The sequence below is a fragment of the Eschrichtius robustus genome, chromosome 2 (assembly GCF_028021215.1).
Source record: "Eschrichtius robustus isolate mEscRob2 chromosome 2, mEscRob2.pri, whole genome shotgun sequence".
NCBI classification, from domain to species: domain Eukaryota; kingdom Metazoa; phylum Chordata; class Mammalia; order Artiodactyla; family Eschrichtiidae; genus Eschrichtius; species Eschrichtius robustus.
The window spans coordinates 82,662,033-82,688,540 of NC_090825.1; the positions used below are offsets into that span (position 1 = coordinate 82,662,033).

The 26,508-nt window shown below is 34.3% G+C and overlaps 1 protein-coding gene across 1 annotated transcript in view; it reads right to left on the reverse strand.

Moving 5' to 3' along the window:
- Positions 1-19,230: 19,230 nt before the first annotated feature.
- Positions 19,231-26,508, reverse strand: part of SLCO6A1 (solute carrier organic anion transporter family member 6A1) — a 101,669-nt gene continuing 94,391 nt past the window's right edge. Inside the window, exons 11-14 of the mRNA XM_068534855.1 lie at positions 25,935-25,999; positions 23,692-23,829; positions 20,287-20,433; positions 19,231-19,295 (exon numbers count right to left, since the gene is read on the reverse strand). Of these exons, the coding sequence (XP_068390956.1) occupies positions 19,231-19,295; positions 20,287-20,433; positions 23,692-23,829; positions 25,935-25,999 (415 nt within the window). The remainder of the gene's footprint in view (positions 19,296-20,286; positions 20,434-23,691; positions 23,830-25,934; positions 26,000-26,508) is intronic.

The following is a 26,508-nucleotide window of genomic DNA, read 5'->3' on the forward strand; positions in this document are numbered from 1 at the left end:
CACACAGCGATGAAGAGTGGCCCCCACTTGCCACAACTAGAGAAAACCCTCGCACAGAAATGAAGACCCAACACAGCCATAAATAAATAAATTTTTTTAAAAAATAAAAATAAAAATAAAAATTAAGGGCTTCCCTGGTGGCGCAGTGGTTGAGAATCTGCCTGCTAATGCAGGGGACACGGGTTCGAGCCCTGGTCTGGGAGGATCCCACATGCCGCGGAGCAACTGGGCCCGTGAGCCACAACTGCTGAGCCTGCGCGTCTGGAGCCTGTGCCCCGCAATGGGAGGGGCCGCGATAGTGAGAGGCCCGCGCACCGCGATGAAGAGTGGTCCCTGCACCACGATGAAGAGTGGCCCCCGCTTGCCGCAACTAGAGAAAGCCCTCGCACGAAACGAAGACCCAACACAGCTAAAAAAATAAAATAAATAAATAAATAAATAATGTAAAAAAAATAAATAAAAAAAATAAATAAAAAAAAAAATAAAAATTAAAAAAAAGTAAATAAATTATAGGGACTTCCCCGGTGGCGCAGTGGATAACACTCTGCTCCCAGTGCAGGGGGCCTGGGTTTGATCCCTGGTCAGGGAACTAGATCCCACATGCATGCCTCAACTAAGAGTTTGCATGCCACAACTAAGGAGCCCACCTGCTGCAACTAAGGAGCCCACGTGCTGCAACTAAGGAGCTGGCAAGCCACAACTAAGGAGCTTCCCTGCAGCAACCAAGACCTGGCGCAACCAAACAAAAATAAATAAATACTTTAAAAAAACACAAATTATATCTTAAGAAAAAATTTAATGCTGATAGATTTTTTTAATACTGCTTTGAATTGCAGTTTCACAGAAAAATATATTTATATTGAGGAGAAATGCACCTGCATTTTTCTTTTAGTAATACTGATCATAAATCATTAAGAGATACATCCATAAACATGACTGATCATGATTTTTAAAAAGAAAACATGTAAACATTTAATACAATAATCCCATAAGAAAGCAAACTCAGTAGGAAGTGAAAAATGAACTACTAGTATAAAATTTACTGTATAGTACCAAGTTAAGCTTTTCACTAAGTGATTGTTATTATAATTCACTCAAAACACTATGAACTCTATAAAAGCATACTTATGATCAAATATCACAACAGTAGATATAGTGAAGAAAGCATAATTGGATTTATATTTCAAGATTTATATTTAAACTAGAAGAAATTAACCTACTATAAATTAGTAATTAGGATATTATTTCTAAAACATATTTCTTTTCTACTCAAGGTCTGATTTTGATGCCTGGAAACAGTCTTCAACATGCTATGATTCTATAGGATATACACAATCACAATGTCATAATCATAACAAAATGCCATCTTTACTGAATAGAGAAATAGCCATCCTGCCACTCTTGATAGTCCCATCACATCCACAATTTAACCACTATCCATTTCTTAACAAAGGAAAGGAGATAATGAAGGTTACTAAAATTTAGATTTATAAAACTATACAAGACAGCGATTTCATTTGTTCCAGCAGTCCGCTTCTAGCAAGATTAATGTCAAATACACCCAAAAACTCAATGCAGTCAGAAGCAGAAAATAGGCCAATAACAGATAAAGCGATAGCGGTGAGTGAGGAATTTTCATAAATTCTTTCACAATAATCTTTTCACAATTTACTGGGAGTTGGGAGAAGTCTGGTGTGAGGCTGAGGGAGCTAGCAGGCTGCTATTAATTAGCAAAATAATTTACTTGTAAATAAGAGCTTTAATGAACAAAGTTCAAGGCAGTAGACATAGGTAAAACAAAACAAAACGTTTACATTTCTACTTTACAACTTGTGAAAGCTCTCAGAGTATGCTCTTATAGGACAAGGACAAATGTTTTATACTCTACAAAAGAGATATGAAAATAGAGAATTGCTTAAGTGAGTATCAGAGAAAATTCACAGAATCAACTGTCTATTCTTTGATGAAGAGGTACAAGGATCTCCATACTCCAGCTTATCAGGGGAGATGAAAATTTGCTAGACTAGAAAAAGAAAATAATACTGAAGAACTATAAGAAGTAAAAACTTCTGAGGCAATGGTGAAATAAAGACAAATTTTTTTAAATATGAAAAATGGAATACAAAAAACTGGCATTAAAAGAACAGTCAGTGAAGGGACTTTCACTTCCAGGCAGGATGGAGTAACAGAGACTGGATTTAACCTCAACTTGAAACACCCAAAAGAAAAAGAAAAATAGAAAAAATATATGAAGGAAAAAAAAAGGTTTTCAAGACACTGGATACCAGGTAATGAAGGACAATCATCTCAGAGAGATGGGAAACTAGGTGAGCAGTTTATTGCCTTGAGAGAGTTTTCAACTGATGGTGCGGGTAGGGTGGGGCAGGATGTGAGATCCATAAAAAACCCATCAGACTCTCTTGGGTTGAGGAGACACAGCTGAAGGTCCAAGACAACTAGAATGTGCAGGACAGAGTACTGGAGAGGAGAAAGCTGGACAGAGTTGATATGCAGAGGGTTCCCTCTAGTATTCAGCAGAGAGCACATGTATGGGAAGAAACTATCCTAGTCCAGGGAAAGAACCATCTGAAGGGATTAGAGGGACAGTGGCCAGTAAGACAACATGAAGGTGAAATAAAGAAGTTTTCAGACATTAAAAAAAAAAACCCAGAAATAATTTATCACCCAGAGCACCTGCACATATGTTATGGTAGTCCTTCAGGCTAAAGGAAAATGATAACAAGTGAAAATAATGACTTATGCAAAACAATAAAGAACACCAGAAATGAGGAGATGGAGCTCAAGACCCATGGAGAAATATGTGTGATTTTTTAAAAATTATTTCAGTCACTTTAAAAGATAATTCACTGTTTAAACAAAAATAAAGAAGTATTGTGGAATTCATAAGTTGTGTAGAGGCAAAATGTATGCCAACAATAATGCAAAGAACAGGTAAAGAGAAATGGAAGTATGCTATTGTAAATGTCTTATATGTGAAGTGATATCATGTCAAAGGTAGAATATGATAATGACTTACACCATGAGCCCTAGAGAAGCCTCCTAAATAGCAACAACAATAAAAAAGCCAAGAAAAAAAATGAAGTGGAATCATAGAAAATATTCAATTAATCTAAAAGAAGGCAGGAAAAGAGATCAAAGGGAACAAAAATAGATAAGAGAAAAAGAAAACAAGTAACAAGGTGATGATTTACACCTAGCTATATTAATAATCACACTAAATATAAATAGGATAAACATTGCAAATAAAAGGAAAAGATGATCAGGTCTGATACAAAAAGCAAAAACCAATTAAATACTGCCTACAAGAAACACAGTTTAAATATAAACACTAATAGGCTAAAAGTAGAAGATTGAAAACGATATATTATGCCCATACTAATCAAAGGATAGCTGGAATGGATACATGAATAACAGTGCAAATAGATTTCACAGTGAAGAATATTATCTGAGATAAAGAAGGTTATTTCTTAGTGATAATGGGGTAAATTCATCAACAGCACTTAAGAATCTCAAATAATTAATCACTTAAAAATAGAGTATCAAAATGCCTGAAATAAAAACTGATAGAACTGCAAGGAAAAATACACAAATCCACAATTATGCTCAGAATAATTAATATGCTCTCAATTATGCTCTCAATAATTAATAGAATAGAAAATCAAGAGTATTGCAGACTTAAACAACACTATCAACAAACTTGACCTAATTGAAATTTATAGAACTCCTCGCCAATAACAGTAGGCTACACACTCTTTCAAAGTTCACATGGGGCTTCCCTGGTGGCGCGGTGGTTGAGAATCTGCCTGCCAGTGCAGGGGACACGGGTTCGAGCCCTGGTCTGGGAAGATCCCACATGCCGCGGAGCAACTAGGCCCGTGAGCCACAACTACTGAGCCTGCGTGTCTGGAGCCTGTGCTCCGCAACAAGAGAGGCCGCGATAGTGAGAGGCCCGCGCACCGCGATGAAGAGTGGCCCCCACTTGCCACAACTAGAGAAAGCCCTCGCACAGAAACGAAGACCCAACACAGCCAAAAATAAAAAAAAATAATAAATAAATAATAAATTAAAAAATTTAAAAAAAAAAGTGGAGATTTTCAATCATCCAGATAATCCAAATAAAAAGGAATAACTTAAAAAAAAAAAAAAAAAAAAAAGTTCACATGGAACATTTATCATGATAGACCAGATCCTGAGCCATGAAAAAAGTTTCAATAATTTTTAAAAGATTCAAGTCATACAAAATATGTTCTCTGATCACAATGGAATTAAATCAGAAATCAATAACAAAGATATCTGGAAAATTTCCAAATGTGTGAAAACCAAATAACACAGCTCAAATAACCCATAGGTCAAAAACAAAATCAAAAGGAAAATAAGAAAATATTTTGAACTGAATGAAAAACAAAACATCAGAATTTGTAGGATGCTACTAAAGCAGTGCTTATAACATGCCTGTATTAAAAAGAAGAAAGGTCTCGAATCAGTGACTTCAAGTTCTACCGTAAGAAACTGAAAAATAAAGAACAAATTAAATGCAAAGTAAGTAAAGGAACTAATAAAGACCAGAGAGGAAATTAATGAAATAGATAACAGGAAAACAATAGAGAAATTAATAAGACCAAAACTGATTTTTTTTTAGAAGATTAAAAAAAATTGATAAATCTCTAGCCAGACTGACCAGAGGAAAGGCACAAATCACCAATATCTGGAACAAGAGAGGTGATATTACAGATTCTACAGATATTAAAAGGATACAGTTATAAATAACCTTATGCCTACAAATTTGACATTTGGATGAAATGAACAAAATACCTATAAGACAAATTACAAGAGAACTCTTAAGAGGTAATAAATAGATACTCTAAACAAGCCTAGGTCTATAAAAGAAATTCAATTTGTAGTTAAAAGTCTTCCCACAAAGTAAACCTCAGGCCCATTGACTTCCCTAGTGAATTCTACTGAGCATTTAAGGGAGAACTAATACCAATTCTACATAAACCCTTTCAGAAAATCAAAGATAAGGAAATACATCCCAACTTATTCTATGATGCCAGCATCACTCATCATTTATCTAAATTTCACTGTACCATCTACCAAAAATTATCTTATATTCATGTGGATATGATAAATATGGGGTAAATGACAGTACAGTTAGTACTCTTAGTATTGTTGAGGTAGTACAGTCCTTTTTGATTGAATGACTATGGCAAAACAGTGATTGAATAACAGACTAATGTCAACCATAGAGAATTTTAATAGAAGATGAGAACATGTAAGCTATCAAACAATTCAATGAGCGTAGAGCAATAAATAACAGTTTCTTTCTGGCTCATGGAAGGTTCAGTGTGAATTTTCCTCTTTAGGAGGCTCTCCTGGAATGTCTCCTTCAAATGATGGACTCAGGGATCCACTTTTTGTTTTCTCTGAGGTCTTTTTTTGCAACAAGTCAATTAGAGAGAGAGTACACCTTTGCACTGCATGTCTCTGGCCAGCACTGAAACAGATCATAGGGCACTTCTGCCTATATCCCACTGACCAAAACTCAGTCCTATGCCTAGATGCAACAGGAGCTCAGTATGTAGTTGTGCTGTATGCCCAGGAGGAAAATAAAACAATTTGGTGAACACGTCACATTATATCTGCCATAAATATTATGAATACTTTGTATAACAGCATCAGGATCCACAAACTAAAACCATGATCCATATCTAACAAGATGACATAGGTTTAAAAAATTCTATAAATCCACTTAAATCAAAATTGTAAAATAAAGATTTGACTAAACATCAGCTAGTTAAAATATGGATCAAATATGTATTAATTTGAGACATTAATTGAAGTATGAAATCCAGGTTAAGATTTCCTCTCTGCACCATTCAGGCTATCCTGAAATATTGTATTCAACCCTAATTGATGCATGAAGAGAACAACTGACTAATGGGAGTAGGCCCAAGGATAATATTGGGCTGGCCAAAAAGTTCATATGGGGTTTTCCGGAAGATGTTTCAGAAAACCTAAATGAACTTTTTGGCCAACTCAATATAACTAAGGTGGAAAATTGAAAATTTTCACATGATAATTAGTTGAAAGAACTATGAAAGTTTATCCTGAAGGAAAGATACAGGGATAACAAGATAGCTGTCATAAATTATTTGAGTGAGGGGATCCTTTGAAGCAGAGATCACACTTATTCTTTATGACTCTTGAGATTAGTACAAGGACCTTTCAAATAGAAGGATAATATGAGCTCAAAATAAAGAAAATCCTTTATAAATAATTGGAGCAATGGTTCTCAAAATGTGATCTGGAGTCCCAGCACAATCTGAGACCTTTTCAGGGGGTCTGCTAGTTCACAACTATATTTAAATAATACTAGGATGTTATTTGCCGTTTAGATTCCCATTTTCATGCAAGTGAACAGTGAAGTTTTCCAGAGGCTACTTGACGTGTCATATCACAAAAAAGAAGACATAAGAACCCTTTATTAAGCTAGACATTAAAGAGATTTGAAAAGAGATAAAACCATTTCATTCTTCTCACTATAATTTTTTAAAAATATAATTATTTTTTTCAACTTTATCGAGGTATGATTGACAAATAAAAATGGTATATATTTAAGGTGTACAACATACTTAATATATATATATATATATATATATATATATATATATACATTGTGAAATGATTACCACAATCAAGCTAACAAACCCATCACCTTACACAGTTAGTGTGTGTGTGTGTGTTGTGTGTGAGAACACTGTAGATCTATTCTCTTAGCAAATTTCAAGTACACAATACATTATTATTAGCTGTAGTCACTATGCTGTACATTAGGTCTCCAGAATTTATTCATCCTATAACTGAAAGTTTGTACTCTTTGGCCAGCATCTCCTCTTTTCCCCCACCTCTTCCAGTCCCTGGTCCCATACTACTCTCTGTCTCCATGAATTAAACTTTTTAAAAAATTCCACATATAAGTGAGATCATGTAGTAGCTGTTTTTCTGTGCCTAGCTCAAAATTATTAAAATTTTAAAACATTTATGCTAATATCTAATGGGCTTATTGTTGCTATTTTAAATGAACTAATTATTTAAATGCCTCATTTTAATTCCTAATATCACTATCAATAGATATACCCCATATAAACAAAAAGCTCTTTGTGATGTTTAGTTAGTTCTAACAGTATAAATGGGTCCTGAGACAAAAAAGTTTAAGACCCATTGAATTAGAGCTATACAGTATGGGATAGACTGCCTCAGTAGGTACTGAATTCTCTTTCACTGAAGGAGCTAGCTGGTCAGTTATTAGGGATATTGTGGGAGGCATTCATACTACAGATTTGGATTAGCCAACCACTGAACCCCTTTCCAAATCTGAAATTTAATGATGGTAAAAGTCAGTATCCAGTAATTTCATAAAATACTGATAAGAATATAAACTTAATTAAAATTCGTTTCATCTAACATCTATTTAGTGTCAGAGCCATACTTAGAATTCTGTCGTCTTTCTACTAAACCACTTTTATTCCTTCCCCTTATCCTGTTCCCATACCTAGCAACCTTATGTTTACTTCCAGGCCTTGGCCAGGCAAATAAATGGACTGTTTTCTATTCTAACTAGAACCATTCATGAGCTCACCAGCTAAGATGTTTGTTGGTTGTGACCACCTTCCTTTCTTAGCACTCCTTGACTGAATAGACAGTAGATTTCTTGGACTTCTGGTGTGCTGTTTACCATGACTCTTGTTTTCTATTTGTGTCTAAGGCATTCAAAGTACATGTTAGCAAAGAAAGAAAGATTCAGTTGTGAGATATGGGTGGGAAGAAAACAAGAAAGAAGCCAGATGAAATACAACCTAGTTTTGAGGTCATCCATGGAGTGGGATGAGTCATAAAACAGTAAAGCACATACAATTGTACACCAACAAATACTTTCCCAAATAATGAACCTGAATATAAAAGGTATATTGAATGAATGCCATGCAACACTTTCTAAAGCAAGTGTAAAAAATCAGTAAGAATGGCATGCTATGAGCATGGAGATACTGTAGGCACAAGTGTTAATTAGGTACTACCATGTATGTGCCATAATATTCAAGCATCCTTGTTGGTGTCAAAGTTTTGGATCAGTTACACATTCCTTTAAAATGTCCATGGTTCAGAAACTTGTACCTATATTATATTTCCTTGCCAGAAAAAAAAAAAAAAAAATGTCAAGAGCAAAGGCAAAAATCCTAAGGTGAAATTCAAACAGTAAAATAAAATTGCCCACGGGATACTTGAAATGACACCAGACTGATCTGAAAAATAGTTTCCTACCAGTCAGTAGGTGCCATTTTATGACTGTCCCAAACTTAAACACTAGAGATAATTTCAATAGTCTCCAAACATTTTTGCACTTATTATCTGAATATTTAAAGAGAAAATAACCTAATTATAATGATTCCTTGTCCTTATATAGTAGGTACAGAAATGTTGTCTTCTTTGAATACTAGAAAAGTAAAGGCCAGTATAGCATTTTAGATGTTTTGAAGACAATAGATTCAATCAGAGAGAGCTGGCATTGTTATAATTTTCACCACACATATATAGAACTTCTTTACACTATTCTTGCAAGTTTTCTATAATTTGTAGAAATATAAATTTAGAATAAATTTAGAATAAAAGTTTAAAAATAAGATTTTATCATTATCTTTCATAAAACACTACAATCCTTTCCATCATACTTAGAATAAAATAACATCCTTCCCACAGGCTACAAGGTCCTATATAATTTAGCCCCTGTTTACCTCACCAACATTGTAACACTTTACCCCTTGCTGAGTATACTTTAGTCATAAGGTTCTCCTATTTCCTTCACATGACAGACTCTTCTCTGCCTCATTGTCCTTGAACTTGCTAATCTCTGCCTACAATATTACTTTTCAGGATCTTGTAAAGCTGATATTTTCTCAACATTCAATCTCAGCATAAGTATCATATCAAGTAGGCTTTCTCTGTCTTGATTGAAACAATCATCACACACACACACACACACACACACACACACACACAATCACCTTGTCCTGATTGCTTTCCTTATATCATTCATCAAAATTCATAAATATTGGGCTTCCCTGGTGGTGCAGTGGTTAAGAATCTGCCTGCCAATGCAGGGGACACGGGGTTGAGCCCTGGTCCGCGAAGATCCCACATGCCGCAGAGCAACTAAGCCCGTGCACCACAAGTACTGAGGCTGCGCTCTAGAGCCTGCAAGCCACAACTACTGAGCCCACGTGCCACAACTACTGAAGCTTGCGTGCCTAGAGCCTGTGCTCCACATCAAGAGAAGCCACCGCAATGAGAAGCCTGCGCACCGCAATGAAGAGTAGCCCCGGCTCACTGCAACTAGAGAAAGCCTGCACGCAGCAACAAAGACCCAACTCAGCCATAAATAAATAAATAACTAAATAAATTTATTTTAAAAAAATTCACAAATATTTTCTTTACCTGTTTATTATTATTTCTCCCCTAAACCAAATAGTTTTGTATTTCCATTTCTAACATTATAAGCATTCAATAAACATTTGTCAAATGAATCAGTTTGAAAGAGAGCCACAAAATAATTATCATAATTATCATTATGATAGCTACCATTTACACAGTAACAGGCTAAGTCCTTTATGTGCATTATTGTATCCTTACCTTACCTACTATATCCTTACCTTACCTTTCTTTTTTATTATTATTATTTTTTAAAGTTTTATTTTATATTGGAGTATACTTGATTAACAATGATGTGTTAGTTACAGGTATACAGCAAAGTGATTCAGTTATACCCATACAAGTATCCATTCTTTTTCAAATTCTTTTCCCATTTAAGTTATTACAGGATATTGAGCCAAGTTCCTTGTGCTATACAGTAGGTCCTTGTTGGTTATCTATTTTGAATATAGTAGTGTGTACTTGTCAATCCCAAACTCACAATTTATCCCTCCCCTCCCCATGCCCTTTCCCCATGCCCTGGTAACCATAAGTTTGTTCTCTAAGTCTGTGTTTCTGTTTTGTAAATAAGTTCATTTGTATCATTTTTTTTTTTAGATTCCACATATAAGCAATATCATATATTTGTCTTTCTCTGTCTGACTTACTTCACTTAGTATGATAATCTCCAGGTCCATCCATGTTGCTGCAAATGGCATTATTTCATTCTGCTTAATGGCTGAGTAATATTCCATTGTGTATATATATATATACACCACATCTTCTTTATACATTCATCTGTTGATGGACATTTACTTACCTTACCTTTCATAGTATGATGAGCAACTTCTGAAATGACTCCCAAAGAACCCTACCTCCTGATACTTATGCCATTATATCATCTCCTTCCTTGTGTGTACTGGCTGGACTTAGCAACTTGTCTCTAACAAATAGAATATGTCAAAAGTGGTGGTGGTTCTGGGTTGATAAAAAAAAATAGTAACTTCATTGAAGTGAAGCCTGATGCATACAACCTGATGCATACAACAATTTATCAAAGTTAATAACACTGCCAATATATACTGACATCATGTACCCATGATATGATACAATGGAAAGGGAAAATCACTTTTGTGTTATCCTTCTAATAATGTAAAACCTCAACAAAATCATGAGAAAATACCAACAAATCCAAATTGAGGGGCAGTCCTACAAAATAACAAAATAACTAGAAGTTCTTCCAAAAAAATGTCAAGATCATGAAACACAAGGAAATACTGAGGAATGATTACAGATCAAAGAGACTAAGGAGACATGACAACCCTGAATAGGACCCTGGGTGGAAAAATTGTTGAAATATGAATAAAGTTGTAGTTTAGTTTTTTTTTTAAAAAGTGATGAGCTGTCAATTCTGAGACTACGCTATAGACCACTGCGACTTCCATCTGGCTTGCACTTACTCTTGGGCCCTTCCTGCTTGATGCTCTGATGAAGCTAGTTTCATGATATGAGCCACATGGAGAGGCCCACATGCCAAAGAACTTCTGCTCAAAAGCTGGTGGAGTCACTGAGGCCCTTGGTCCAACATACCTTTAGAAGCTGAATCCTACCAACAATAGTATGATTATCATATGATTGAACTTGGAAGAAGATTCTTCTCTATGTAAGACTTGAGATGACTGAAGCCACACCTGACAGATTGATTCCAGCCCTGTGAAACCCTGAGCCACAGATCCCAGGTGAACTGCACCCAGATTCCTGACCCACAGAAACTGGATGATAAATATTTTAAGCCATTAAATTTTAGATTAATTTATTACACAGTAATAGATAACTAAGACCCATGGTTCTATATAATTATTATTCCTGTTTTTGCAAAGAGAAAAGTTGCTTAAAGAAGTTAGGTAACTTGCCCAAATTTACATAATTAAGTGACAAAACTGGAATTCAAACCCTGCTCTATCAGAGACAAAGACTATGATCTTAATCACTGCATTATAATGTGCTCACAAGGTCCCTTAGAGTAGCAGTTATATTTCTGTTAATGAAATTGGTCTAAAACAAAATAAAGTTTTAAAAAGCATCTGAGCCTATTGCCAAATAAAGAAAAAAATAGGCTTTAATATCTAATAGTGTCAAAGTAAAACAATGAGTTTTTGAGAGTGATTACTCACCATAATACAAATGGATAATATTAAGTAATCCCATTTAACTAGTGAATTCTCACAGCTACTTGGAGGTACTTTTGGCAATTAACATTTAGTGAGCCCAGCAATGATAGACAAAATCAGACATTCTATAAGATTCTGCAGTGAGTTTGAGGGATTTCAGGGCTGAACAAGGGAAAAGATATGACCATGAAGTGGCTGTTGTACATATGAGCATTATTTCAGTAACACTTTGACGGGTTTGCATGTGGGGGAAGTCCCTCATGGCATGATAGTATTTGGAGCCTAAAGCACTATCTAGAAGGGGATGGAGGGACAGGTGAACTCCCAGGGGAGAGGGGGCTTACATGTCTAGGGGATGTCATTCAGGAGACCAGTAGGGAATCTGGCTCAGAGAGTTCCAAAGGGCAGCAGCAGCTCTGCTTTTGTAGCTATAGGGTTTATTTTATCCATGGCTAGCAGATGTTGGGCATAGCTTCACAAGATACGCAAAGCAGTCAGACTCAAAGTGACTAAATTCTGTTTATTTGGGCTATGTTGAAAACAATGTGTAAAAATTTTACTTTGGCACCAATGACCTTTTGAGCTAACAGGACATAGTCTGCTGTGACGAAATAAACAACCTAGGGGACATCTTTGGTTCACTTATAAAACAGATTTACACTAAAGTTCTTCTGTAATTAACTAGGTCAAATAGCAACAACTTGCCTTTAAAAAAATCTCTCAGCTAAGGTAAAACCATAACTTTTAGTTCTCAGGTAACTCTGAACTGCCACAGAAGTATTATTCAGGCATAGGAGAGGCTCAAAATTCTTTGAGAAAAATACTGGCTCCTCTCCAGGCATTACTGTAGACTCTTGTCCCAGGCACCTCCATGAGGAGGTGGGATTACGGATTACCTCTGAGCAAAAATAAAACAACCTCTTTATTTTGTATAACTGCATCTTATTCTGCTATTGACCATAATCCATAAAGAACATATGACTCTTTTCAATAAGATACACGGTCTTCATTCCAGTCACTGGCCAGAGAGCACAATTTAGAATTGGAAATCTTGTGTGCTAAAAGTATAGATGAGATGTTACAGTCTAAGGGCAATGTTAGCCATCAAGTTTTCTAAATTCTGTAAGTTCTATCTTTAAGCCAGAACTCTAGAAATTAGAGAAACTTAGTTCCTGACAGAAATATTTTTACTAAGTTATATTTAGTATCTGTATTTTTTTTTTAGGATAAACTATGTCAAACAGCAGTAACAAATTACCACTCCAACTGTGGTGGCTTAAAGTAATAAAAAAAAATTTATTTCTAGCTCCACTACATGTTCAAATAGGATTTGAGAGTGTTTTCTGTGCTTTACATAGGCTCTCAGGGGCCCAGTTTGACTGAGGAGGTGCCATCTTGTAGTTGTACCATCTAAATAAACCATATGGACATGGCAGTAGAAAAGAATCTGATCTGAAAGTGACCCATTTCACTTCTGCTTACATTTCATTGGCCAGAACAACTAACATCTAACTTTAAGGGGACTGGAAAATGTAAGTGAGGGTAGGGAATAGAATATTTGATGAATATTATCTCTGTGACAGTATCATTCCTATACGTTTGTGAGGACAAGTATGATAGATACACTTGTTTGCTATTGCTGTTTTAACAAATTACCACAAACTAGTGACTTAAAACAACAAAAATGTATTACCTTAGTCTTTGAAGGTCAGAAATCCAAAATGGGTCTCACTGGACTACAATCAAAGTGCTGGCATTCCTTGGCTCATGGTCCCCTTCCTTCTTCTATCTTCGAAGCAAGAAGTGGGCAGTTGTATTTTTCTCATATCATACCATTCTGACACTGACTCTTTTGCTTCCCTCTTCCACATTTCAGGGTTCTCATGATTACATTTAACCTGGATAATCCAGGATAATCTCTCTATTTTAAGGTCAGCTGATTAGAACCTTAATTCCATCTGCAACCTTAATTCTCCTTTGCCATATACTCTAACATACTGACAGGCCCCAGAGACAAGACATGGACATTTCTGAGGGGCTGTCATTCTGCCTATCAAAGTAGGATATGAAAAACATATGTGCAGCTTTGGCATACTGCCTATTATGTTAAACAATGACTTTTATATAAAATTTACATTTAAGGCACTTCCCTGGCAGTCCAGTGGTTAAGACTCTGAGCTTCCACTGCAGGGGGCACGAGTTCGATCCCTGGTTGGGGAACTAGGATCCTGCATGCCAGGTGGCACGGCCAAAAAAAAAAAAATTTACATTTAAAAAACTGTAGAAACTTCCTTTCATCAATTCATAGGAACAAAATAACACAACATGTTTTCCTTTTAGTCTTAGAGACAAGAAGAAGAAAAATGAATTCAGTAATACATTGCCATATGCATTTCAGTATCACTTTTTGAAGCAAGTGAATCCTGTTTTCCTAGGTAGTCTTATAATTTATTTCTCCTTAAAATAAATGCTCCCTGTTGCTTCCAATGCTTTTAGAACAAAAAGTTTTAAGTACATTAATCAAAAATAGAATAATAATGTCAGTACTGCTGAATGAAAGAAAAATTATAGAATATTGGATGCAAAGTGAAAGGAAAAATACATTTTGAACATTTTCTACATAATGAACTTGTTCTTATATTTTATTTTCAGCCATATAGAGAGCAAGGTATGCATGTACTCAGAATAGAGACTATTCCGAGGAATGAAGAAAAATCCCTTCCCTCAAGGAGCATAACATTTATTTGGAGTGATAAAATCATACACATAAAGGGATAACTAGCTACACCTAGCATGAAATAATCAGAAAAGTGTTTTTAGTTAAATGCTATAAGAGTTATATCAGAAGGAAAAGAAGGAAAAATGGGTAATTATCTGGAAAAAAAAGTCTGATGCGACAAGAGTAAGTTTTTTTTTTTTATAATAGACTTTATTTTTTAGAGCTGTGTTTTAGGTTTATAGCAAAAAAAAAAAAAAAAAAAAAAAATAAGAGGATGTACAGAGATTTCCCATATAAACTCTGTCTTCTGTCCTACACATGCAGAGGCTCCTCTGTTATCAACATTCCCCATCAGAGTGGTAGATTTTGGGTTTTGGGTTTGTTTTTGTAGGTCCTTTTCTTCACTTGTGTTTCCCACTTAGAGAAGTTCCTTTAGCATTTGTTGTAGACCTGGTTTGGTGGTGCTGAATTCTCTTAGCTTAGTCTAATCCTAAGATAGATTACTTGCTAGGCTACAAAACAAGTCTCAACAAATTTAAGAGAACAGAAATATATCAAGCATTTTTTCCAACCACAATGGTATGAAACTAGAAATAAGTTACAGGAAGAAAAATGGAAAACACAAACATGTGGAGGCTAAAGAGCATGCTACTAAAAAAGAATAGGTCGATGAAGAAATCAAAGAGGAAATCAGAAAATACTTTGAGAAAAATAAAAATGGAAAAACAGCTTTCCAAAATCTATGGTATACAGCAAAAGCAGTTCTAAGAGAGAAGTTTAAAACAATACAGTCCTACCTCAAGAAACAAGAAAAATTTCAAATAAATAACCTAACCTATCATCTAAAGGAATTATAAAAAGAAGAGCAAACAAAGCCCAAAGTCAGCAGAAAGAAGGACTTAATAAAGATCAGAAAGAAAATAAGTAAAACTGAGAATAAACAATAGAAAAGATCGGTGAAACCGAGCCAGTTTTTTGAAAAGATAAACAAAATGGATAGCCTTTTAGCTAGGTTCATTAAGAAAAAAAGAAAGTGGGTCCAAATAAACAAAGTAAGAAGTGAAAGAAGAGAATTAACAACCAATATCACAGAGATTCAAAAAATCACGAGAGAATACTACTAGAAGTTATATGCAAATACATTGGACAACCTAGAAGACATGGAAAAATTTCTAGAAATATACAAACTTCCAAGACCAAATCAGGAAGAAATAAACAACCTGAACTGACCAAACATTAGCAGTGAAATTGAATTTTTAATTTAAAAAACTCCCAGTAAGCAATAGTCCAGGACTGGATGGCTTTACAGGGACATTCTACCAGACATATAAAGAAGAGCTAATACCCATCCTTCTCAAACTATTCCAAAAAATTGAAGAGGAGGGAATACTGCCAAATTCATTCTACAAGGCCATCATTACCCTGATACCCAAACTAGACAAAGACACTGGGAAAAAAAAGAAGAAGAAGAAAGGCCGATATCTCTGATGAATATAGATGCAAAAATCCTCAACAAAATATTAGCAAATTGGATTCAACAATATATAAACAGGATAATACACCATGATCAAGTGTGATTCATTCCAGGGATGCTAGGATAGTTCAATATCTGCAAATCAAAATTAAAAAAAGGATGAAATCACATGATCATATCAATAGACAAGATAAGCATTTGACAAAATTCAAAATCCATTCATGATATAAAACTCTCATAAAAGTTGGTATAGAGGGAACATATCTCAACATTATAAAGGCCATTTATGACTAAACCCACGGCTAACATCAGACTTACTGGAGAAAAGCAGAAAAGCAGGAAGTTTTCCTCTGAGATCAGGAATAAGACAAGGAAGCTCATTCTCACCACCTCTATTTAACATCATATTGGAAATCCTAGTCACAGCAATCAGACAAGTAAAAGAAATAAAAGGCATCCAAATTGGAAGGGAAGAAGTAAAACTGTCACTATTTGCATATGACATGATGTTATACATAGAAAACCCTAAAGTCTGCACAAAGAAACTATTAGAACTAATAAATGCATTCAATAAAGTTTCAGTATACAAGATTAATATACAGAAATCTGTTGCTTTTCTATACACTAATTATGAACTATCAGAAAGAGAAAGCAAGAAAACAATCCCACTTAAAATGGCATCAAAAAGACTAAAATGCCTAGGAATAAACTTAACCAAAGAGGTGGAAGACCCATACTCTGAAAACTATAAAACACTGATAAGGTAAATTGAAGATAATACAAAGAAATAGAAAAATATCCTGTGTTCCTGGATTGGGAGAATTAATATTGTTAAAATGCCCATACTACCCAAAGCAATCTACAAATTTAATGCAATCCCTAACAAAATATCCATCACATTTTTCACAGAACTAGAACAAATTATCCTAAAATTTATATGGAACCACGATAGATCCAGAATAGCCAAAACAATTCTGAAAAAAAATAACAAAGCTGGAGGTATCATGCTCCCTGACTTCAGGCTAAACCACAGAGATACAGTAGCCAAAACCCCATGGTACTGGTACAAAACACACACACAGAACAATGGAACAGAATACAGAGCCCAGAAATAAACCCAAACACTTATGATCAATTAATATATGACAAAGGAGGCACGTATATACAATGGATAAAAGATAGTCTCTTCAATAGATGGTGCTGGGAAAACCTGACAGCTACACATAAAACAATGAAATTAGAACATTTTCTCACACCATATACAAAAGTAAATTCAAATGGGTTAAAGACCTAAATGTAAGCCTTAAAATCTTAAAACTCCTAGAAGAAAACAGGCAGAACACTCTTTGACATAAATTGTAGCAATATTTTTTTGGATCTGTCTCCTGAGGCAAAAGAAACAAAAGTAAAAAATAAGCTATTCGGACTTCCCTGGTGGCACTGTGGTTAAGAATCCACCTGCCAATGCAGGGGACACGGGTTCTATCCCTGGTCCAGGAAGATCCCACATGCCGTGGAGCAACTAAGCCCGTGCGCCGCAACTACTGAAGCCCGCATGCTCTAGGGCCTTCGTGCAGCAACTACTGAAGCCTGCGTGCCTAGAGCCTATGTCCCGCAACAAGAGAAGCCCGTGCACCACAACGAAGAGCAGCCCCCGCTCGCCACAACTAGGGAAAGCCCACGCAGCAAAGAAGACCCAATGTAGCCAAAATAAAAAATAAAAAAGATAAGCTATTCAGACCTAATTAAACATAAAAGGTTTTACACAGCAAAGAAAACCACTGACAACTTACTGAATGGGAGAAAATATTTGCAAATGATATGGCCAATAAGGGGTTAATATCCAAAATATATAATCAGTTCATACAACTCAATATCAAAAAACCAAACAACCTGATTAAAAAATGGGCAGAAGACCTGAATAACACATTTTTTCTACAGAAGACATACAGATGGCCAACAGGCACATGAAAAGTTGCTCAATATCACTCATCACCAGAGAAATGCAAATCAAAACCACAATGAACTATCACCTCACACCTGTCAGAATGGCTATCATCAAAAAGTCTACAAATAACAAATGTTGGTGAGGATGTGGATAAACAGGAACTCTAATACACTGTTGGTGGGAATGTAAATTGGAGCAGCCCCTGGGAAAACAGTATGGAGGTTTCTTAAAAAAACTAAAAATAGAACTACCATATAATCCAGTAATTCCACTTCTTGGTATATATCCGAAGAAAACAAAAACATCTTAATAAATCTTAGCACAGCTAAATCTCCATAGCATTTTCACCCAGCATCACAGTCACTCAGTCCTTTGTAGGTTTAAATGCTGGGGCTCACCTCCCTCCTTTGAAATGTAGTTCCTTGAGGGCATGAATTCTCAGTAGAGAACAGTTTCATCAAAAATTTAAAATCTGATACTTAAAAGTGTCTTTGCAGCTTCTTCATCTGCACTTGCAGCTTCACTAGATATGTTAATGTAGAAAGTGTAATGATCCTTGTTAGCATTAAAACATTCAAAACTGACTCCAAAGGAAGGTATTTCAATAGGATTTTTAGCTGTTTTTTTTTTTTTAAGACTTCTTCTAAGGTCTTCTCATTAGTAGTGAGAAAGCTTCCTCTGATTGTTTCAAAACCTGCTAAATTGGTGTTAACCAGTGACTTTGGGTTATATTTTCTCTATCAATCCTCTATGAACTATAATAGTTTGTGACATAGAAACACATGGTCTATTGTAGCAGAAAGTTATACACAAATTTAAGTCTTAACACTACTCTCCAAATTATTATAATCTTTATTATACCTTTGCTGGTTTGTTTTCCAAAAAAAAGCAAAAGAAAATATGTAGATATTTACACATACACACAGAAATATAAGAACCTTCAAATTGGATCTGAATATTATTGTTTTACCTTATTTCCTACTTGCATAAATTTTCAAATAATATTTTTAGACAATAGAATATTAAGAAAGAATATAAATAACCTGAAATTATTAATCTTTAATTCTAGATAAACCTATATTGTACATTGATGTTTAAAATCCTACATACATTAAAAACATATGAGAAATGCTTTATAAGAATGTACTTTATTATGAAAATACAAATCACCACAGATACATTTCTACTACTTCGGTAAACATCACATGTGATGTCCCTTTTCTGAAAGTAGGGCACAGCAACAGATCTTGTAGAATCTTTAAAGATTCTGTTTTCACACTCTGATCCTCAGATATTCTGCCATCCTGCTGGTTCAAACAGAGAAGAGTCAAACTGTCAAGTAGAGTTTCACATAAAGACTGGTTTATAGATTTTCATAAATGCATGTTAAAGTTAGGTAAGAAAAACGTATAGTAAGATATGAATACTCCCTGCTTCACACTTCCTTCTGCCAGCCAAGACCAATAGGGCAATGTCTGCCCTTACACATAGGGTCATTGACTAATGTAAATAACAAAGAAGAAATTTTGTCAGTTATTCATTCTCCCAAGAGAACAAAAGAAACACTGCAGAGAAGTTTTTGTTTCAGAACAATTTGATTTTTATTTCAATATTTGGAAAATTGCTATATAATTTGGATAGATGTAGAATCATGTATGAAATAATTATATCAAAATTTTTCTATAGAAACACACTTAAGCTTAAGAAGAATTCCACAAATGGTTGACACATTTTCTGCATCCGAATTTGAACATTTCTTTAAGTGAAATAATTACGATTAATCATAAAATTAAATATAAAAACACAAAAATGGATATCAACTTAGGTACCAGTAGTCTTTATCAATAAAATTCAAGTCAAGGTAAAAATAGAGAGGTATATGATCAAATTGAATTTTATGTCTACTAAAATTAAAGAAGCATGAAAATATATATTGCAAACTGGCCAACTGACCAGAGAAATTTTCTGAGGAAACCTCTCCATTAACAGAGATAAATGTTAATTTTAAAATGTCTCCTTTTGGAGAATAAATATGACCTTCATATAAATTTTTATTATACGAACTGGACTGGCACATCTAATATTACTTTGAAAAATTATTGTGAAATAAATATCCACAGCCCAAATGAAAATTAATAAGAATAAACTATATGAAACCTAAGTAAGCATACATAACCAAAGACCAATAACTAATATATAAGATATCATTGCAGTCAGAATTAACTTATGTGTATTTTCCCATTTCCACTTCATGCTTTTCTTTCAAAGTATTACCTTTCTATTGAAAGTATTAAATATGTATCTTATAATATCTTTTAAAAGTGCAAAACACAGAGACTATATTATTATATTTATACTCAAAATATAATAAAGCTTATAAGATCACATGAATCACATTCACTTATTAAACATGTAGTTATATTAAATCATTTTAAATTTTATTAATATTTAATAATATACCATTGATAGATTGACAATGTGTAATTCTTACATAATGATGATCCAGTTCTTTCCTTTTTTTTGACTTTTAGATTCTTCACAACTGTAGGCAGGACGTCACTGTTTTCCTGTGGTAAATATTTATATAGGCCAAATGCAATAGCAGTGAAGAAGATAGTAACTACTTTGCAAATAAAACCTGAATTCGAAAAAAATACAGCCATCAGATGTGTCAATTTATTTAGAGCAAAAATGTTTGTGGAAAGAGCCATTTACCAAAGAAAAGGTAAGTATATTTCATCTATAAAGGTACCAATTTTCCAATTGTAGAATGCAATTAATGACATAAACTTATGTCAAGTTACTTAAAGGAAATTTTAAAAATATGCTTATAAAACCTTTTAGACTTCTTAAACAAATAGCCCAAGACAAATGCAAAGTGTGTTACTATTTCACAGAATGTATTAATTCTAAAACATAAAAATATATTTCTACTTTCAAAACTTAATTATCAGCAGAAACTGGAACTTTTTTAAACCACTTCATGCAGCTTTACTGCTTGAAATATTCATCATTTTCCAAATGCCAACAGAAATATTTTAGAAAAATTAATTGACTATGTAAGTTTTTAAATTCATTTTCATTTTTCAAGTTTCGGAAAGTTAATACATTACAGGAATTATATAAAAGTACTTGAACTTTGGATGCAAATAACCCTGGTCATTAAAGTAAAAAATATTTTACAGCAACAATATCAATTATCTGACACTATCAATTATAGTGGTTTCAAAGATAAAATAGGAAACATTAATGAGTTATTTGTAATGATACAATACTTCAAGCATTTATTTATAACAGCTGAACACTGCAAACAACCCAAATGTCCATTAATAAGAGCATGAATAAGCTATAGCATATTCATAAAGTGAAACAATACTCAGAAATTTTTAAAAAGCACAAACTACTGCTATAGAATAGCATGGATGAATCTCCCAAAAGCATAACATTAAGCAAGACAGGTGAAAAACCCCACCAGCACGTATTGTATTCCATTTGCATAATTTCTAGAACAGGCAAAACCAATATATTTTAATAGAAATATGAAAGGGGTTTATCTGTGGGGGAGGGAAATTGACTAGCCAGGGGCATAGGAGAAATTTCTATAGCTTCTTTTGAGTGCTGGTTCCACAGGTGATTGATAGACTGATAAAATAAATTTTTTATTAACTTTTTTGAGTTGATAAAACTTTTGAGAATCTGATGAATGCTACAGCCTTCCTTTATAGAAGACATACAATTGTACAAACAGAATTTTAGGATTCCAAAAATATACTAAAGTTTAATGTGGGCTCCTAGGGCTCATGCATCCCTCTTGAATAAGCCTTGCTCTAGAGTAGTGGTATGCATAGAATTTTCTGTGACAATGGCAGTGTTCTACATCTGCACTGTCCCATAGAATAGTCAAATGTGACCATTAAGCAAGTGAAATTTGGCTGTTGATACTGAAGAACTGAATGTTTAATTGCATTAAATTAAATTAAATTTAAATAGCTATGTGCGGGTAATGTCTACCATATTGGACAGTGCAGCTCCAGGATCTCTCACATAGCTATCTTCAAAGTTTACTGTGATAAAAATCACCTGAGGTGCTTTATTAAAAATATACATTTCCTACCACTAATTCTTGGTATTCTAAATAAAGACCTCAGAACTTATATTTTAGCAAGCACTCCAAGTGATTCTGATTCAAATGACTCATGGAACAAAATTTAAATACTGGTTTACACTAAATTGCTGCAAATGCATATTCCTATTTCAGTTTCCTGTATTTGCCCTTTCTGACTGTAATTCCCTATGTTCTGTATTATCATTATCCCTTTTAGTAGCTCCCTAGTAGGATTTCTAATAGTTCATCAATTTTCTCAATTATATGCCGTGTTTGAAAATAGCTAAGCATATTACAGTCATATCTAAAATGAAAACTAAAAGGTTCAGCAGACTTTCTTAAGAATAATGCCTAGTTTTGTTGAATTATCTCTGAGAAATTAATTTTGACTTCTTAAATGCCATTTTTGACTTTTTAAATTTTTTTAAAGTTTATTTAGTGTTCAGTATTGACTAATAAGCTCACTGGACAATTGACTTCTGATTTAGAAGGCATTGCTGAATACTGTTTATCAAACAGATATTTGTTACTGTTTAATATTTATTAGAGTCTATCATTATGTGGTTCTTTGAATTACTGAACCCACTCAGTAAAATCACAAAACATATAAACACTTTTAAATATTTAGCACACCAAAAGTATCTATACAATAAAACCACTGAATGTTAATGCTGATTAAGGCTTCAGAAATTATGTAGTCCAACATCTTCATTTCACAAGAAGATCTAGTGAATTTCCCAAAGTAATACAAGCATATCTAGACTTTCCCCAACACTTTGACCATATCACTATAGCATCCCCATTTTCTATATCTCTTATTTATTCAACAATACTGAATGTTTGCTATATGTCGGCCCTGTTTTATCACTGAGCAAAAGAGACGATGTGAAATTTACATTTAAGTGGGGTAAGAGTATTTTGATACTTTTCAGTGGTGTAATATTTCTTTTTTAAATTATCCAATCTCTTCTACTGCAGAAATGGAAAGGGCCATAAGGTCAAGCAACTTAGTTGTGTATGTATACAGGCAAAATTGTTTCCCAAATTGAAATTCTGCTAATCATCACCCTTTATTCAGAAATAACATAAAACAATTGTGTAGTTAATGCAATGTCTCAAATATTTACATCAGTTCTATAGTAATTTAGTTTCTAAAATATTTTGTATATAATAATATATGCTTATTTAATAATCAAAGTATCCATTTGTTCTTAGTTTATTATGACTATAACTTACTCTAAACCGTAAGGTTTTAAAAACAATTTTACCTAGAGTCTGTCATACAGAGTGAAGTAAGTCAGAAAGAGAAAAACAAATACCGTCTGCTAACACGTGTATATGGAATCAAAAAAAAAAAAAAAAAAAAAAAGGTCATGAAGAACCTAGGGGCAAGACGGGAATAAAGACACAGACCTACCAGAGAATGGACTTGAGGACAGGGGGAGGGGGAAGGGTAAGCTGGGACAAAGTGAGAGAGTGGCATGGACATATATACACTACCAAATGTAAAATCAATAGCTAGTGGGAAGCAGCCGCATAGCACAGGGAGATCAGCTCGGTGCTTTGTGACCACCTACAGGGGTGGGATAGGGAGGGTGGGAGGGAGGGAGACGCAAGAGGGAAGAGATATGGGGATATATGTGTATGTATAGCTGATTCACTTTGTTATAAAGCAGAAACTAACACACCATTGTAAAGCAATTATACTCCAATAAAGATGTTAAAAAATTTTTTTAATAAATAAATAAAAACAATTTTACTTCTTGACATTCTTCAATAGATATCACTTACATACTCCTGCCAATAGGTAGGCCATTTTTGTCTTGTTATAGATCCAACAACTTCCAATGCTTCCACAGCGCTCAGTATCCCGAAGGATGCAAGAAGTTTCTCCTACTGTTTTAAAAATTACTGGTCCAGGTATAGTCCCTATGAAAAACGCAATGACTGTAAATTTACCATGAAAACACTGTAGGTTGGGATCAGAATGATTTTTATCCTAAACGTAAACTTATATATTTAGTCATCATCACTGTAAACATATCATTTAAGGTTATCTAAGAAGTTGCTTATCAGTAAGATTGTTAAAAACTGAAAACGTAATTGAGTGTTTTCGAAAATCCTTATCCCTGTAGATATAAAAAAAGCTAGCAGATTTTCATCTTCTTAGAATGATATGCATGTTGTTATTTAGTTGACATCTCAACATTTTTGTTAATTTCTAAATGAAAAACAGGAGAAAGTATTTAAAACAGATACTAAATATTGATTTTGTGAACTCAGTATACCTCCTAAGATTTCAAATTGTGAAATTTTCAATGACTGAAAATTTAGTTTTGAAATGCAATGTATGCCTGTTATGTATCAAGATATTGAGAAAATAACTGAAAATGTAAACGCTTTGGCATGTTTGTAGCAGCCCTAGCTTCAGAAGACCTCATATGCAGAGGAATAGTTGTGTGCTGCCTGAGGGAAATCTCTATATACTCACAGAGACATTTCCTCAGCAACAGTATTGCTTTCAGGTAAAAGTGAATGCAGTCTTAAAAATAAAATAAAATAAAATAAAATAAATAAATAATAAATAAATAAATAAATAAATAAATAAATAAATAAATAAATGTCACTCCAAAGACATTAGAACTGGGTTTTCAGAACTAACATATCTAATGATTGACCATCTTCCTTAAGAAATTATCGGAGTGCTCATGCCTCATGACTTTTTGATTCCTGTCAAAGACCACTGCCCATCACCAGATTTCCCAATCTCAGTGAGTGCTGGTACTCTGTTTATAATTGTTCAAAGTGAAAAACCTAGGCCTACTACTCATTTTTTTCTATTTCCCACCATATTTTTTCTAATCCATGATAAACCTCTGTAACACCAACTCCAAATACACCTTGGATAAGTTGATTTCTCTTTTTCATTACAACCCCCAGAATCCAATTTAATATAACTCTGACTTAGACTTCAGCAAAAGCCTCCTTTTTCTTTTCCTCCACATTTATCTTTGATAAATATTTCTCCCTCCAGCAGCAGAGTTATCTTTTAAATGTAAATCAGATAATATCTACCCTCTGCTTAAATTCTCTGATGGCAAAACCCTGAAAGATCTAGAGACAGTTGTATCTAAAATATCATCACCTTATTCCACCCTCTCCCATTCAAAAATGCATCAGCCTCACTGGCTTCCTTTCTGAGGTAGGAAAATGTGCACTTGCTATTTCTTATGCTCCTTCCTCCATTAAGAATGCATCCTTATCCACTGGATCACTTTTGACCATAAAAATATGCTCTAATTTTTCTCAATTAAAAAAGCTAATTTAAATCCTGCATATTGATCTAGCTATAGAACAATTTCTCTGATCCCCATTAGAGCCACACTTAAATTTTTCTACATTCTTGACTCCATTTATCATATGGCTTTCAGTCTTCAATCCAGTCTAATCTTGTTTCCTTACCCCACCAAAAATTTTAATCAACTTCTTGAATCAGAGCTCCTAATATAGTCATAATGTGGATTTGAAAGCTATTTTTTGCATTTTAAGAAAGCCTGAAGTACACAGTGCATCACCCTCAGCAAAACCAATTTGTTCTTTGGATATAAATCTTTTAAAACATCAGATTCAGTGTCTTTGGTAATGAGAAATTTTTAAAGCACTAGTCTAGGTTAACGTCTCAAACATGCAAGCAAGGTAAAATATAGTTTCTGTGCTTACATGTGCTTTGTTTCAGCTTACCAAACCACTTGTATAAGCTTGAAGAATATACTTCTGATCAAAAAGATTCTCTTCTAACTGAATATAATATTAATGCATATTATATATGACAGGATAGGTTTTACATTAAGTATTATCTTTTTACACTAAGTATTGTCTCCTAAATTCTGTAAAGCAGCTCCTCCATTCACTTGTTTTGTGTCAGTTTATCATAATTATTCATTTGAAATTCTAAATATACATGTTCACACATGTATAAATCAAAAAAGAAACAATTCAATTCAATGTAATAATAGATTGCCAAAAGTCCATACCAAATATTCTCAAAATCACAAAGGTCACACCCATGGCCAGAGAACGTTGTTTGTCAGATACAATCCTGCAAGCAAATAGCAATGATATCATGAAAACATCATTATTATTAGCTGTAGAGAATGTCTGCTAGGTTCAGGGGTAATTTTTTCCCCTGTGCATCCATTAGCCTCAGGATCTTTGGCCAGTTGACAGAGTGCAATCTGGGTGAATTAACTGCAACTCTTCCCATTTTTCCATATTCTGCCCCCTGCCAACCAATTCCAAAGCTACTTGTGCTTCACTAGGAGGAAGCATTTATGGCCCAAACTCTCTGCCCCAGCCTTGGCTGAAAAAAAGTTAGCACTACCTTTCATACTTCTCACTCTTCATTCTGTGGTGCACATCCATTGTTTCAGATTTCTTCCTTTTGTCCCTGTGAAACTTACTCTCTACCTTTCTCTACCTTGCTCTCTGCCTTGGGAGGCTGACCTAAATGGACTACATCAATAGGCTCTCTTGCCTCTGGCTACTGATTGGGTTATGCCAATAGGGTGCTCCAGAGTGAGAAAGGAAAGTGAAGTTAAGGTCTTCATT